Raw genomic sequence first — 18,629 nt, 5'->3', positions numbered from 1 at the left:
GGGGGAAAACATAAAGTGGCCCAAAGCTTTTTGTTCCAGAAGGCTTTGGATCAACTTTATGCTTCGTAGACAACAGTGGGAAAATATGGCATAACCTGCAATGATACCCTGATATCATATACGCCCAGCTTCCGCCCGCCTATATATACTCTCAAAGAAAATCAAAATATAGCTAAGCAAACCAACGAAAAAAAGCCATCATCTGGGGTAGTTTTCCAACTACCCGCAAGACAAATAGATCGTTTCTCCTCTACTTCCCCCTGTCTTCCTCCATAACCCCTTTGTACCCCAGGCTCAAACCTACTCCCCCTCCCCCCTTTAAATATTGTCAAAATCTCAGGTATGTATTACAATAAAGCCAAAATCTCAGGCAGAGATCCTTAGAAAAAAACAAAAAGAGATTTCCTCGGGCACTTGCCATACCATCATTCTTCACCCAGAAAAATTTGCTTGCCACGCCCCTCACTTGCGCCCACTTTCAAAATAGCTCGAAAAAAAAGTAAGTACACTTGCCAAAAACAAAACCAAAAACCTTAAACCAGACAACCATGTGATATTTTTGATATCACGTGTCTGCCGCAATTAGTTTTCTTTAACAAAAAAAAAAAAAAAAACACACACCAAATGGTACAGGTATCCTGCTTTCTATAGCTTTTGGCGTCGTTCCAGCGGTTATCACCAGATATTCTACGCACAACGACATAATCATCACCATGCAATCAACGGCAAAAAAATAAATCCCTATTCCTATTCAGAAAAAAAAAAATAATTTATCAAAATTAGCATAACAATCACCTAACGCCATCTATGTTCCAAAATGAAAACAAAATCAAAAAAGGGTAATATAGTCTAAAGAAAAAACAAACTAATACGAGGGTCTCTAAAACAAACTTGGTCTAATTGGTTAAACGGTATGGAAAAAAATCACTTTGAACTTAAAATTTTGCAAACTTAATATATTTATAATACAATAATTTCTAAGATGTATTTGAAATTTTTAACGAAAAAACAAAAGGTTACTAAGTAATCGGTTACCAAGTACCATATTTTTTAACGAAAAAATAAAAGGTTACATAGTAATCGGTTACCAGGTACCATGTTTTTTTTAAATAAGATTCTTTCGAGAAAATTGTAACAAAAAAAATTAAACGGTTACTTAGTAATCGGTAACCAAGTACCTTATTTTTTCAAAAATATTATTTAAGGTGCATTTGAAAAGTTTAACAAAAATGGTTACTTAGTAATCGGTTACCAAGTAATCGGTTACCAATCGTTCGGTTGGTTATCAAGTACTCATTTACCAAGTTTTACCAACGATACAAAACAATGCATTACCAAATATAATCTTGTTATCTGTTTCCGAGTAATGGGGTTTACACCTTACCTAACTACTTGATAACCGATTGTAATAAACGACTACCTATTGTTCGGTAATGCATTATTTTGTAATCGATTACATACTTTTTACATGTTTTTTTAGGATAAAAGAGATTTTTTTAAAGAAATCGACAATTGAAAACTAGACGAATACTCAGTAATCGGTTATCAAGTTGTCAGTTACCAAGTACCACATTTTTTTAAAATAATATTCTTTAAGTTGCATTTGGAAATTGTAATAAAAAATCAAACGGTTACTTAGTAATCGGTTACCAAATAATAATCTACCAAATAATCGGATACAAAATATTGCATTACCAAATACAGTATTGTTATCTCTTTCTGAGTAATGAGGTTTACACCTTACTTAACTACTTGGTAACCGATTGCAATAAACGACTACCGATTATTTAGCAATGCACTATTTTGTAACCCATTACTTACTTATTACTTTTTTAGTTACAATAGAAGCGATTTCTTAAAGAAATCGACAAACGAAAATTATTCGAATACCTAGCAATCGGATACTAAGTTAACAGTTACCAAGTAATCGGATACAAAAAGTAATACATTACCACATATAATAATGTAACCGGTTTCTAAGAACCATATTTTATAAAATAATATTCTTTAAGGCGCATTTGAAAATTGCAACAAAAAATAAAAGGTTACTTAGTAATCGACTAACAAGTAGTCAGTTATGAAGTAATCAGTTACCAAGTAATCGGACATAAAATAATGTATTATCAAATATAATATTTTCATCGGTTTACGATTAATGGGGTTTACACCTTACTTCACTACTTGGTAATCGATTGCAATAAACGACTACTGATTATTTGGTAATGCATTATTTTGTAACCAATTACTTACTTTTTTGGGTACCATAGAAGGGTTTTTTTAGAAATCGACAATCGAAAATTAAACGAATACTTAGTAATTGGTTAACAAGTAATCGGATACAAAATATTGCATTACCAAATAATTCGTTGTCATTTCTTGTAATCGGTTACTAAGAAATCGGGTTACATAACACCTAATTACTTGGTAATATATAGTAATCGAAAAAGTAGAAATTAAGTAATCGTTTACAAAATAATAAGTGGTTATTTCGTACTTCATTATTTTATAACCGATTACTTCCCTTCTCTTTTTAATAACTGTAGTAACGAGTATAATGAAATCGATTTAAAGTAAGTCGTAGCAAAATATCCTGAATGTTCGATTATTCAGTAACCGCTTACCAAGTAATTGGTTAAAAGTTAAAAACAATTTTTAAAAATTCAACGGTTGCTAGTTTACTAAGAAATCCCTTGAGTTGTTAACTATTAACACTTTAAATCAAAAATTACAAAACATTCGGATTCTTAGTAACCGATTACCACACACTCAGTTATTCAGTAATCAGTCACTAAGAAATCGGCAAATTGTTTTGCAAATACGTCACCATTTAGACATAATACTGCGCAACCTCTTTAATTTTAATTTATTTTATAAAAAAAAATAATATTAAACAGCTCCTCAGTAATAGATTACCAAATAGTCGTTTACTAAGTAATCGGTTCCAATTAACCGCACTTGGCTATAAATGTATTACCATTACCAATTAAATATCGACCATAGTAAATCTTAAACACCAATCCATGTTAACAAAGTATTTTGTTGCTAAGCAACCGATTACTAAATACTCAGTCATTTGGTAATCGTTCACTAAGATATGAATACAATATGGTTACTCAACTCGTTTGACCTGAAAATATAATTTCAGACGAAGTTTTAAAATTTTTACCTTTTTTAAACAAACTTCTGAAAACGGTTACAAAGTAATTGGTATCCAAATAGACGAATACCAAGTATTCGGTTACAATTAATCGTCATCGGTTATACTTTTAATTTCTCGCCATGTAACTAATAGATATTAATCAAATTTCATTCAACATTATCAAGTAATTGGTAACCAAGTAATCGGTTACAATTAATCGTAATCGGTTATACATTTTATTGTTCGCCATTTAATGCATATTAATCAAATTTAAGTCAACATTACAAAGACATTCGTGTTCTAGGTATTCGATTACTAAGTTTACAAAGTTTACACATAATTCTTTAACACCTTAAGCTTTTTAACAACTTTAAGCTAAACTTAATTGAATTTCCGCACTTTAACAAAAAAAGTAGTCGTTGAATACGATGTGGTTACTCAACTTTTTTAACGCTATAAAAATCACGCACCGAAAATCATAGTGTAATTAAAAAAACTTTAATTGTAGACGTAATACTGCCTAAGCTTTTCAGCAATATTAACTATTACCTTATCAAATTCTGCACATTTAAATAAGTAGTCGGTTATATAAATAATGGTTACTCAACTCTTATAACGCCAGAAAGGCCACATACTTAAAAAATTTGCTTATTTATGCTGAACAATTTCCCAATAACTAGTAATGTGTTTTCAAAGTGCATCATATCGATTATTCACAAAATAAAGACGGGTAACCGGTTACTCAACTCTTATAATGGCAGAAAAGTCACTTACTTATAATGAAATTTGCTCATTTAAGCTGAACAATTTTCCCAATAACTTTTAATGTGTTTTCGTGTGTGTATCATATCGATTACTCACAAAATAAAGACGGGTAACCGGTACAAAAATGCATTTTAATAGCTGTTAAGTACTATACATATTATTAAAATGGTCGTATGTTACTCATTTTTAAAGAAAAATCTTAAGTTTCCAGAAAAATAACAAATATTTACTTCGAGTAACCGGTACTCACTTAGAAAAAAATCATTCAATTTCACGTCATAAATTTCATAATAATAATAAAAATAATGTACAAGTCACGTCTAAAGATTTTAGACGATAAAGAAGTGATTATTTTTGAGATACATAATAATCGGTTACTCAGTTTCCTGTTGTTTTAAATAGAGATTCTTTCACTAACTACGTAATGCCGAAAAATGGTTAATGTTAACTTTATTAACATTGCAATTGTACACAATATACTAATTTATTACAAAAATATACACAAATTTATTTTGAGTAATCGGTTACTCGTTTCCCAGTTTTGTAAAAAATACAATTTTATGGACAAACTACGAACTGTTCAGACCTGCGTTGAAATTTGTTTCGAATAACTTCTAATCAACGAAATTATTAAAAAAAAAATACTTTTAGTAACCGGTAGTCACATGTCACCAAAGACAGATTACATTTAAACAACTAATCATTAACTTTTTTAAAATGAATGTTTCAATGGCTTAAAATAACAATTAAAACGGGGGATTTTGAAATAACAATAAACTAACATATAAGTACTTTTCTAAATAATTCATTTATTAAAGAAAAGTAACCGGTTATTTTAATTACCCCAACTGGCAATTTTCCATCACAATTGTTCGCAAATTTGAACAGATAAGCGATGGGATAAAGACTGAAAATAAAATGTATATATTTTTACATTTTATGGAAATTTATGGAATTGAGTAACCGGTACTCGGATATAAGTAAACGTTTAGTTTTAGACAAATATTCACATAAATGGCATACAAATAATGGATTATTATCAAATATTGCCATGAGATACACATCTGAAATATTTGCAAACAAAGATAATCGGTTACCAAGTAATCGGTAATCTTTTTTTTTTTTTTTTTTGTTTTTGGCAATCTTGATTATAGTGAAAACGACATATTTATCGACCTTTGTTGACAGTAAATTTATGCTTCAACTTTTCACAACACCTAATTTAAGAGGGAAAAGTAATCGGTTACTCAAAAATGCTTATTTCTATTATTCGATCTCCCTGATGTAATCTCATAGTTATTGTTGTTCAGTCGACACTCTTACTTCCCTAAATGAAACATTTGTTGAATTTTGGCTGTCATTTTAACATTTACCATATGGGTTACTTTAAAAATAAATATGAGTAACCATCCCAATAAATATTTAGAATAATTTTAAAACCTTAAATTTTTAAAAAACAACTAATTTTTTTCTTCGTCTTTTACTTATTTCAAAAATAAAAGCATATTTGACATGCGGGTATTCGGTAATCATATGGAAATAACCGTTTTTATTTAACAATTATTCAATTTTATTTCTCTATTTATTTCTTCTTATGATTATCAGGGTTCTCCCGCGCTCTACAATATTTTTACAACGATTACTCGTAAAATCAAGATAGTTAACCGGTACCCAAAACTTTTAGATCAATAATCGTAATGTAACACTCGATGTATTTTTACATTAATTTTTATTTTATTGGGTGATGAGTAATCGGTATTCAAATACGAATAACCGATAACTTTGTTAAGAATTAGTGATTTATTTCTTAATTTAAAGCATTTTTGATTATAGCTCGACCAACGATTGCTTAACTTTTACTAGAGGCGATGAAATAATGAACTCATTTCTCTCTTTGCAAAAACAACTTAAAGTACTCTCTTAATAAATTATATCTCAATTAAATACTAATGATAATGGTTATTCACAGTGACCATTTTAAACCAAGAGAATCCAAAAACTCAAAAGAAGTTTTCGAAAACTCCATGAAATAATAACTTTCTTAAAGATATCGAAATGCTTTTGAACTGACAACGATATTTTCAATACCCCTTAACAATTAGACCATGAGTTACAATATTTTTTCAAAATAAAAAAGAAAAGACTATTCACCAACAGAAACACTTTGCATATCACAAAAAAAAACGATTTTTAATATTTTCATCTAAATTTTCTAAATTCTAGGTTCATTCTGTCATTCTGAGATTTCCAAAACAAATTAAAAAAATATAAGAATTAGAAAAAATTGGTTCACGGGGGTGATATAACAAAATTCAAAATTTTCACATTTGGACAACTCATTTTTGGAGGTATGTATGTACATGTGTTCATCTTTTAAAAAATAATAATAGTAAAAATAATGTGAACAGAAAACATGACTTTTTGTTCAATACAATATTTCGGTTCTTAAACATTATTATCATCGACAATAGGGCTTCATTCAATTCATGTTATACAGTATTTATATATACCTTTTATACAAGCTATATACATATTGTGTTTGAAAACAGTGTAGCCTATTTGAGATTAGGTATTGAAATTGTACTTTCTTGAAAAATGTTTTTTTTCTGGAAATCAATATCTAACCTCAAATTAAATAAACCATTTTTAACACAATATAATGTAGTTATAATAATAATAACAAACAATTTTCAGTTTTCATATAAATATTTATATATTAATGTGATATTATATTTAAAGAGTTTTTTTTTTTTTTTTGAGTTAAGGCTTTCTTATTATAATTTTATTAAAAAAAGAACAAATCTTAGAAATAACAACTTTTAACATTCACTTTTGAAGTTCCCAATAAAATTATCATAAAAACTAACACAAATATTATATTTAACAAAATTATATAAATATGTATAATTATTAATATTGTTATTGTATTCTAAAGATCCCGATACATAAATAACACACCATATTTAAATACAAAGTCAATTTGAAACATAATTAATTTAAATTTATTAGAGATTTAAGATAGATATAAGTTAAAAATGTTCCCGAAAACAGGTAAGTTTCAACATTTTAAAAATATAATAGGGTTCAGTGTGACAGCCTACAGGTAGCATAAATACCAGACATTAAAAAAATAAATCTGTCTATTGTAAATTGATACCATTATTTTTTTAATTATTTTTACCACGATTATTGGTTAAAATATATTTAACAATTTATTAATCACATTTTAAAGATGTATATATGGAAAAAATATGTAAAATCGGATAATAACAATGTACAAGTTTCCCAATGATTACAGGAAAAATTTAGTAGATTATAACAGGTGGCGCAAAAGTAATCCCCCTATCAGAAAATGCTATAAACTTTGGGCTGGCCCCGATATTTTTTGGCTATAATTAAGACAATAGGGGCCAATCGTAAAATTTATAACATTTTCTGATGGGAGGATAACTTTTGAGCCACCTTGTAAAAGTGGAGATAAATATAGAAAGGAGAAGGCAAATTCCCCCTCTACCTACACCACACTGTGGTCAGGGTACTATGTCTTTGTGCATTTGTTTGTAACATGAGAAGGAAGTGAGATAGACTCATAGTTACTTTTGAGGATCTTCATAGAATTACTTTCTGAATTGATTTATGCATGTCAGGGCAAGTAAGGGATAACAAAAGCGAACTATAAAGGAATGATATAAGATCGGACCTACGTTACATTTTGTGAAATATATCTCAAAAATTTGGTTCCCCTTTATATACATATTGTCAAGGCTATATAAAGACCATAAGACAGTTTTATCTAAGAACCCGAAACTCTTTTGGGATTTCATCTACAAGACTCAGTCCTATCAAATTCATTTTCCAAAAATTTTTTCTAAAATCCAGACTGGTTATTGGACAGTAAAATAATAAGAAAACTTGTGGCCAAATCGAAAAAAGTGGTAAACATGTCGAAATTAAAAAAAAAATTAAACAAAATCTGATGATATTTATGTATGTCAAAAGAAAGTGAATGCGAAAAAAAAATTCTATGCGTATTTTTCAAAAATTTGATTTTTCATAAAATTTTGAAAAAAACATACCTAGAATTCATTTTACTTCGACATACACAAATAGGTTCTTGATCAGCAAATTAAAAAAATCAAAATTTTGAAATTTTTAAAATGAATAAAATTTTTAAAATAAAATATATATAATTGATGTTGTTGTATTTTCTATTAATATACACCAACAGTACCTTAATCTGAAAATTTTAAAAAATTTGGAAGAAGAGGTAACGTTACACCACTTGTTAGTTTATTTTAGGTTGTAATCTATCAAAATGCTAATTTTTGCGTTGCACAGTGTAATATTTGACTTACAAAAATTACACACAGTGATGCATAGATTTGGAAACTTGTTACATATAATTTGTCTATTTAACATTTTCCCATATATATAGAAATTAAATATATACATTTGTTGTTATTCTTAAAAAAATAAAATTTTTATTATCTTTCTAATTTATGTCATCGAACAAAAAGTCATGTTTATTAATTCCATTTCATTTGAAAATAATTCGTATTTACCTCCTAAGATATGTTCAATATTTTCAAAACAAAAAAGGGGTTTTTAGTGATTTTTTGAAAGCAGTGGTTATAAATTAATTATTTTTTATTATTTGTTTAAATGTAATAAAAATGGGATTTTAGGAGATTACAAAAAGAAGTTTAAATTTAAAGTTTTCAATTAATTTAAATTAATATGTTTTTTTCCAAATAGTCTATGTTTCCACTCCAATTTCAATTTCTTTGTAATAGAGCAAAAGAGGTTTCAGGTTGACTTAGGTTAATTTCGGCCCAAATTGTATACTTGTTCACCCTACGCTCCTTTGTTATTTTAAAAAGAAGCCAATCTAAGACTAAAACCAGTAAAAATTCCTTTTATTTACCTTCCACTTAGATTCAACAATTAATAATATTTATAGTGGAGAAAAAAATTCAAATGAATTAAAAAATGATAAGAATATTTTGAAAATTGGCATACAAATGTCATAAATTTTTTTATTGAAAAACCTATTATTTGCCAAATGATTATTTATTTATCAAATTATTGAGAATATAAATGTAACTATTTACAGGTGGTTAAATCCAGACATACATATATTTTATAGAAAATATATACCTTTAATGAATCAAGAAGAAAAAGAATTAGATATCCTTGTGTGAAGTTTGGGATTTAATTAAATATTAGATTTATATCCTTATCTTGAGAATTTTTTTTTAAATAATCATCGCTTTACTCTCTTTATACAAAATATTTAATTATTTGTTGGTCACGACTGTGTCTATCTAAGAGTATAATAATGGAAATGACGAATATATAGTTCCTCATATATATAAAGTAGTTCTTCAACACAGACTCGTGCATCATTACAATATTAATTATGCTGTAGTTTTTCGATATAATGTCCTGCGGAAAATGTAAACAAATTTGTAAGTTTTGGTTTTTTAAAGGGAAAATTATTTTTTTTTTTTTTTTTATTAAAAAATGAATCAAGAAGACTCTTATGATATGATATAGCTTTTATCGAAAGAATAACCTACTGTGATTGCTATTTAAATTTCGAGTGCAAAATAAAATAATAATAAATTTAGTAAAAATTCACATTAAGATGATATATCTGAGATTAGTGTGGATGAAGGTCCATCTTCTGCCTGGAGAATATCTGTGAAGGGTCTGTTATCTACGGATAGCCGTCAAAAGTGATTTTCGCAAACGTGACCGTTAAAAATCTTTAAAATCTCTGCGAAATTACATATTTCTAGGTCTCCAAAAGTTATTATTTCAATTTTAAACTTATGAAAGTTTTTCCATATTTACAAAAACAGTGATGAAAGATCTCTAACATCGAAATAACATCGAAAAAGAGTCTAAAAAGGGTCTTTTAACTGGAGAAATATTCGAAAACGGAAGAAATCTGTGGAAAGTATTCTGTCATCAAAAGAATTTGAAAGAGTTAAGATAGTGAGAAATTCCATAAAATATCCAATGGAATGATTTCAAGAGACTTTTTCGCAATCGACCACTTTTTGCTATAGATCTATAAAAGGTCTTCTCTATTTAATGTTTTCAACAAATTTCTTTTTCTAAAAATGGTTGTTCTGAGAATAGCAACCATTTTTAGAAAAAAAAAAATATAAAAAATCTTTAAAAGAAAAAAATATTCCACAAATTTAACGATTGCACATCTAATTTTTCAGTAAAAAATTTAATTAAAAATCACTTTTAAAGGTTTTTGGGTCTCCCGTATAGAATTCTTTAAATATAGATGTTAAAGGCTGTGAACGTGATTACTAAAATATCCATGGTAGAGGCTCGGACTGGAAAAAGCCGCTAGATGGCTTAAATATTTTCTGAAAAAAGTACATGTTTGTCTCGTGGGAATACAAGTTTGCTACTTTATTATATATCAAATAATATCCTAAAATCCAGGTTTGGGACTCTTTCAGCACCTCAAAAAATGTAACCAAGCAATTGTGGCTATAAAAATCCATGCTAAATATTCTCAAAAACTTTATTTTTGAGCCTTGAAATTCCCTTTTCTTCTTAAAAATCCATGTTAGTGACCCTAATAGTCTTAAAAAAAATAAAAAAAATGACTTTGAATGTATTTTAAAAATTTTCTTTAAACTTTTGATGCTTTAATATCCCTAAAAAGTATATCTTTATAGCTCTATAGGTTAATCTTATGACCTATGATAGTCTGCAAATATATTTGTCTTCAAAAGTTATTAAAAAAAATCCAGGTCTGTTACTCTGTTAATCCCTCTATAAAATCTTAAAAAATAATTTATGCAGCTCTAAATGTCCTTCAAAAAATGAAGTGAAGTTTTCACTTTTGAAGTTTTTAAAGGCCCCCAAAAATTTTTCAAAATTAATATTTGTGTCTTCACAGGTTCACCTTAAAACCCAAGATAGTCCATTTAAAACTCTTAAAAAAAGACAAATAGGGCTCTGGTGATTCCTTAAGTCTAACAGTTCCTCCTCAAAAAAAAAAATAAATAAATAGAAAATAAATAATTTTTAAATACCAAATGTTTAGTCTCTGATAGCCTCAAAAAATATTTTTAAAAATCCTCAAACACAATTTACAATTCCCATTTTGTTGGACAGCTAAAAATGTTGATATTCACATTTTCAACTATCCTTTAATAGTTTTTGGAAAAATAATTTCAAAACCTCCAATTAGAGCCACTAATGGGACGTTTTAAAATCAGAGTCACAATATTGTTTGTTATGGGACGAAACTTTAACAGAGATAAAAAAAATTAAAATTGTCATGAAATTTTTTTGAGCAATTTTGTCACTTACAGTATTGGGAATATTTTAAGGATAATATTAACATTATTCTTGAAATATTCTTAAAAATTTTCTAGTGTCAAGTTGCTCAAAAAAAAAAGTTCTTGAAATTTTCACATTTTTTATCTCCGATAACCCATCGAATTTTCTTCCCAAAAACAAAAAGTAAATATTCTGATTCTGATGGTAGCCTTTCGCCAACATTTTAAGCTTCCTATAGAATAATTCCTCAGAAGATATCCCCAAAAAATCTGCCAATGAGTATGTGGAGATCCTTTGAAATAATATTTTAAAAATAGAGTATTATAATCCAGATTTTGTTGAATAATTCCTCAAAAGGTATTGCCATAATAAAAGCATAATGGTCCAGATGTTATATCAATATTGTCAGAGTCACAATGTATGTACCCTAAAATTTTAGGTTATATTCTATACTTTTTGTACAATAACACCTCAAAAGATATTCCCAAAATATCTGCCAATCTTTAAAAAAATGTATTTTAAAAATTGATGATTATGGCCCAGATTTTGTTGAAAATTTTCTCAAAAGGTATTGCGATAAAATCTGCCAATAAGTCTTTGTCATATCGAGGAGTATTGAAAACTGAGGATTATGGTCCAATTATGCCTTAAAAATAATATTTAAAAAAATATAAAAAAAATTGAAAGTTGTTGGATTGGCCTCCGATTTCATATCAAAAATATTTTTTGACTAGAAAAGTTCAATTTTCCCAATAAAAATAGCTTCAAACAATACACTATTTTGACTCAAGTAGCTCTAAGAATCCAAAAATCGTGGATATTTTAAGTCTTTTTTATGGGAAAAATTTAACCTTTTCTGGTTTAGAAAATATTTTTTGATGTGAAATTAGAGCCATAAGGTAACTTAATAATAATTTTTTGAGAAGGTTGAATATTATTTTTATGGCATGATTGCAAAAAAAACACTTATGGACCCTCTCTTATGGCCCCTAAACAAACCTAAAAAAATCCACGATTTCGACTCAAATTGTTTTAAAGAATCCAAAGGCATGACTTTGTCAAACGCTATTTTTAAAATTCAGATCAAAATAATCAAAAAAAATACTTCGATAGTCTTTTTTAAAAGATTAAAAATATTTACAGTTATGAGGATATTAAGCCCTTAAAAATATTTTTTAGGGTCACAACGAAATGTAAATAGCAACCCCAGTAGGTTATCTATGAAGAATCCCAAATATATATTGAATAATTATATATGCGGGGTATATATTCTCTTATGTAATATATACCTCCACACAATTGTGGACAAAATTATGAAACATGTAAATGTTGGTATCAAAGGACAGATGGTATAAAATATTCTGTTAATTTTTTTTTTTTTTTTTTTTTTTTTTTTTTGAAATCCACAAGTGCCAAGTCCAAAAACCTAAAACTTACAAAGAATTTGTTTACATTTAAATCTGGTTCATTTACAAATTATTTTCAAAAAATACATTACAAGACTTTTTTAAAATAAATGTGTGTGTGCGTTTGTCATAATTAAAAACCGTTTCATAAGAAAAACTCTACAAAACATTTATTTAAAAAATACTACTTGTGTAAAACATTAAATCGAAAAACTACTGTATAACCACGATATTTGAGTTCACTCCAACGCTATTCCAGGTAAATCGACATTTGAAGTTGATACACAATGACGTATCAAAAAATCCATCACTCTTTAAAAAAAAAGAACCCCAAAAATCAAAACAAACAAAAAAATGTGGGATCTAGCGCCCATACAATGAGTTTGTATCTGTACAACAACGACAATAATTTTCTTTAAGTGATGGTTGACAGAAAAAAAAACAGAACCAAAATAAAAACAAAATTTGCAATGCATACCAAAAAAACAGTATTTGCTTAAAAAACGAAAAAAAACATACTCCTCCTGCCTAACAATTGGCTTATCACAACAACAACAAAAACTGCTTAAACTTACAAATTTCAAACAAAAAACAATTTCCACTCTCTCTCTCTCTGCAATCTTTTCCAAACTATCATCACCAAAACATCAATTCTATTGAGCGACCAAAAACAAAGAAACAAAAACACATCTTTCTCTCACTTTTCCACTCTCTCTCTATCTAAAAAGTCTTAATTTTTTCTGTAGAAAAGTTTTTTTTCTAAGTAGATTTTTTGTTAAAACTCCTCTTCATTAGTAAATCTGTACTAATTTTTCATGTGAATATTTATATTTTTACATTTAATCACATCTAGTCGCATTCATACATATCTATTAGTTTGATCACCATTTTTCTCTGCATCACTTCATTCATAATTTTCTGTTTTTGCATTTTAGGCTTTGTTGTATTATTTTCAGTTTGCTTTTTCTATATTCTTCTACTTCTTCTTCGTCTATCACATTTTTCTGTCACTGCATCACACTCTTGTCTTGCGTTTGCATACAACTTCATACATACCCATACATACATGTCATGCTTACTTATACATTTTTTTTCTACATTAAATTAGGCGAATGTCAAAATAATTATTTTTTTTTCTTCGATTTGTTTTATTGGTATTTGTATTGTAATGTCATAGTTTTTTAAATGGATTTTTATTTTATTTAAATAATTTTTTTAGTTTTAAAAAATTTATTTATTGTTTTGTGCTGTAACAAAATGGGAACATAATGGAAATTTAAAAAAGAATTAATTGATTAGCTGCCATACAATGTGGAATAACGACACTACGTTACATACTGTGTGGGGACGCCTATGCGTATACGTAACGCCTGTTGAAGTAGAAATAAATCATACGCACTGAAGTCTCTCTATATAAACCATGAGGGCTTGCCTTTACGAGAGTAAATGCAAAATACCAACACCATTTTAAATGAGTTTTTCTTAGTTTTAATATTCCTTATTACAATAATAAATATAAAAATTTTAAAATTAAATTTGGAGAGGCGTTTTTATTTCCCATTCACTTCAGTATCGTCAACCTCAGAAGGATTATTAAAAAAAGGAAATAACTTTCATAATATAAAAACGTTCCTCTCTTAGAATTAAAACCATTTTACAAAAAAAATTAAATTTAACTGCCAACGCCTTTAGGTATGAACAAAGGGTGCTAAGAATGTACAAAATATTTTTATTTATTTATTTAGTTACTTATTATTATTATTATTTTTTTTTTTTTTTGTGTCCTTAAAGGAATCTTAGTTCGTCCAAATCGAGAATATAACCCTAAGAATTTTTTAAGGATTGTTCCAAGATGTACCGTAAATACCATAACACACTAAGCTGCTAAAATTATATTAAACATTTGCTGGGCAAAAATTCGACTTAAAAAAACCAATGCAAAAATCGAATGACATAGGTCAAAAAGCACGGGACGATCAAAATAAATAGATTTTGATGACATTTCAAAAAAGTACATATCCTTATCCAATGTCGTATTATGAAAATATATTCGGATTCGCGTTGTGATTAATCAAAATGTGGACCCTCTATGGTCGAGAATCCGTATTATTGTCAATTTTCTCAAATATTACGTCTCGTCAGGCTTGGACTATATTAAAATTTTCAAATTTTGCGGAAAATAATTGCAAAATTTAAAAATCGGAAACTCTATCTTAGAAATGATAGGACCAAAAAACCGTCTATTTTGATCTTGGCCATATCAAATGATTTAGCCATATGGCTGAGGGTATAAAAAAAGACCATAAAAATAATTTAAAATGATCCAAATATTCCGACATAGTAAAGGTAGCAAAGTATTCAGGCAATGCGTATAGTAGATTTTCGTAACTGCTATGTCTGTACTAAGTCGTGTCAAGTTTGGCCTATATCGACTACGTCCCCCATTATATATTCAGGATGAGATAAAAAAAAAACTGCAACAAAGCCATAATTTTGCATTTTTTTTTTTTTTAATTTTATTGATTGGAAGTAAAAAATGTCGGAAATAGCATCAAATTTTAGAATATGTTTAGATTTGTTCGAATTGGTCACCGATGTAAGTTCTTGCACTTTTTGGAATTTCAATGGCTTTACCCCGAACTCATTTTTAAATATTTGTCGAATGAAATATTGCGATATTTTCAACTCACGAGTAATTTTTCGGCCACTGCGACACGGTTTTCGATCAAGTCGCTTCTTTATTTTTCGAACTATTTCCGCTGATGTTGCTGTTTTCTTACGTCCACTTCCTTGGTGGAAATTTCATCAACATTTTGTGGCAGAAGAAGATTCCATATACTTTGAACTGCTTGGTAACTGTAGCTGAAACATACAAAATCTCGAACATTTTTAGCTGCAGAGGGCAATATATCCCCACTTCCAAAACCAACCATCTTACTTTTTTCAGAAATCGAAGCTACATATGAAATTTAAAGGCATATATGTCAACTTTAATAGGAATATAAAATCTATAACATTTTTTCGATTTAAGTCCTTGAAAAATACTTTAAGTCCTTGAAATATTCTTTAAAAAATTGCGTTTAAGTCATTGAAATATCCTTAAAAAAGCCGGATCAAATCCTTGAAATATCCACGTTTAAGTCCTTGAAATATTCTTTAAAAAATAGCATTTAAGTCCTTGAAAAATTCACGTTTAAGTCCTTAAAATATCCTTTAAAAAATCCACGTTTAAGTCCTTGAAATATTCTTTAAAAAATTGGCGCTTAAATCCTTGAAATATAAGTCCTTGAAAAAATCCAAGTTTAAGTCCTTGAAATATGTTTAAAAAAATGGCGTTTAAATCCTTGAAATAAATTCCTTGAAAGAATCCAAGTTTAAGTCCTTGAAATATCCTTTGAAAATCCTTAAAATATCATTGAGAAAATGCACGTTTAAGTCCTTGAAATATCCTTGCAAAAATTCGGCTTTAGGTCCTCGAAATATTCTTTAAAAAATTACGTTGAAGTTCTTGAAAAAATCAACGTTTAAGTCCTTAAAACATCCTTAAAAAATCCACGTTTAAGTCTTTGAAATATCCTTGAAAAAATCCACGCTTAAGTCCTTAAAATATCCTTGAAAAAAAAACAAATTTTAAGCCCTTCTATGGAAAATCCACCCATCAAGTCCTTAGATGGCCTTTGATAAATAGTTTTAAACATCCACCATTGTGTTATAAATTTTTTTTGGAAATGTCTGAAAAAATTTTCCTTTGGTGGACCCTTACATAATTTGTTTCAAACAAACGTGGATTTTTTTAAAACAAATTTTTTTTCCGAATTTACAACATTTGTGTTTAAAATAACTCTCCAAATGCAGTTTGGAGTTTGTCCGACGGGCTTAACCAACAGCGAAACACGTCGCAAAGTGGTTGAATAAATAGGACTACCCTAGATTTCAATATAGAATACCATCTCCTTAGGTCTTTAACAGTTCAACTCAAAAGAGAAATTATATTTCTCCAAAGAAATATTAGCTATTAAAATTTTAGCCACCTTTAAGAGGTTATATTTTTACAATTTAAGTTTAAGATACCAAATAATTCGTTCTTCCACATCTGAATGCGATAAAAATATTTTTTTTATTATTTAAAAAAAATTATAATAATAAATAGAAACGTATTTCCGTTATGTTCCCAATCTCTCATTGAATGTTCAATGTCTACGTTTTTGTTTCCGTTTCCTTTTCCGTTTCAATGCTGTAACTTCTTTGATTTGCTCTCTGTTTAGTTGTTACTCTTTCTTTCTCTATTTTTTTTTTTTTAAACTGTGTTACTGAATCTTAACCCTCGAAATTCGAAGATCATTGTTATTATCTGATACATTTGTCTTTTTCTTTTCACATTGTTTGATAAAACGAAACAAAACCCAAAAAAAAAAAAAAAAACAAAAAATGTTGAACATTTAACGAAACAATCAACGGCTTTTCCCGCAACTCCAAAACCAAACCAAACAAAAAAAAATCATAACAAAAAATCTAAAAACACAAACAATATGGCCAACAATTTTTTTTGGAACTCAAAATTTTGATACGTTGCTCTCCCCCGAACATTTCCCCCACCCCCACCCAAACCACAAACCAAACATCCAACAAATTGTTTCGATTGGTTGACATCATTAAATGCTGCCTTTAACGATTGTGATTTTCCCTCTCAAAAAAACAACAAAATCGGAACAAAAAATACGAAAAATATTTTTTTCTTGAAACTCTCAATAAAAAATATTTCAAAAATTGCATCCAAATCACAAAAATTCAATTCAAAATAATAATAAAATAATAGAATACGCCACTGTGGGCTATATGGCAAAACGAATTCAAATGCGAAAACAAAGATTTATGACGATCCAAAAGATGGCTGAGCAAAAAAAGCAGCAACAACTTGATGGGGTGCAACCGCCACCCAATCCAAATCCGAATACGGTGGTGGATCATGGCGGACATGGGCATGGTCATGGCCATCACAGCCATGGTCATCCTCATGTACCCAAACAAACAGTGAGTAACCGCCCAATTGGCTTTCAAACTATGCAACAACAAAATATTGGTGGTCGCGGTTGCTCGATAGTGGGACCCTTGTTCCAGGAGGTGAGATTCAAAGTGCACGATCCCAAGGCTCACTCGAAGGGTGGCACCCTCGAGAACACGGTCAACGGTGGACGTGGTGGCCCGCCCGTTGGCCCGCATGGCCCCGGACCCCAGGGACCGCCCGGTGGACCGCCAGCCGGCGGTGGCGGAGGTGGAGGTGGAGCACCGCCCGAAGGTGGTGATGCTGAGGCCGCGGTACCAGCTCACTTGCTACACCCGGGCAAGGTAAAAAAAGTAATTTTATGTCTACACTGTGTTAGCCCTCGGGCCATGAACAGTTGATCTGACTAATCGATTTTTTTTCTCTCTCTCTCTTTTTTTCATTCTCTCTTTGATATTGAATTTTTGTTATTTTTATTTGGTATTTATTTGTAATATTTTTGGATACTAATTTATTTTTTGGAATGAAAAAAAATAACTCTAGGATATTAACAAGCTCTTGGGCATAACACCATCGGACATTGACAAATACTCCCGTATTGTGTTTCCGGTGTGTTTCGTGTGCTTTAATCTCATGTACTGGATTATCTATCTGCATGTCAGCGATGTGGTGGCCGATGATTTGGTCTTGCTGGGTGAGGAAAAGTAAATGGCAGCAGGAAAAGGCAAAAGAAGAAGAAGAGGAAGAAAACACGAAAACAGCAACAACAACAACAGGTGTTTACAGCGACAACACTGCAATCCAGCACATGTCTCTGGCTGGCATCATCGTAGCAACCTCCAACCGGATCAATGGCAAACCAATTACCCCAAAACTTCAAGGCAGTGGAAAATTGTTCTTTAAGAATAATTCTTACACCCGAAAAGGCTCATTACCAACAACAACAACATTACAAGAACACATGAACAGCAACAACAACAACCACAAAAAAACTATACCG

At 29.3% G+C, this 18,629-nt stretch overlaps 1 protein-coding gene across 1 annotated transcript in view; it reads left to right on the top strand.

The window, feature by feature from the left end:
* The window catches only part of MdRdl (gamma-aminobutyric acid receptor subunit beta), a gene marked incomplete at its 5' end in the record, with an annotated part of 145,413 nt that extends 127,047 nt beyond the window's left edge, over positions 1-18,366 (top strand). The window contains 2 exon segments of the mRNA NM_001305119.1: positions 17,444-17,982; positions 18,173-18,366. Coding sequence (NP_001292048.1) covers positions 17,444-17,982; positions 18,173-18,337 — 704 coding nt within the window. The 3' untranslated portion in view covers positions 18,338-18,366.
* Positions 18,367-18,629: the final 263 nt, after the last annotated feature.

Source organism: Musca domestica, unplaced genomic scaffold (assembly GCF_030504385.1).
Source record: "Musca domestica strain aabys unplaced genomic scaffold, Musca_domestica.polishedcontigs.V.1.1 15, whole genome shotgun sequence".
In the NCBI taxonomy this organism is placed as follows: Eukaryota; Metazoa; Arthropoda; class Insecta; order Diptera; family Muscidae; genus Musca; species Musca domestica.
Note: the sequence above shows the minus strand (reverse complement) of the source record. Positions and strands in the feature narration are given on the sequence as shown.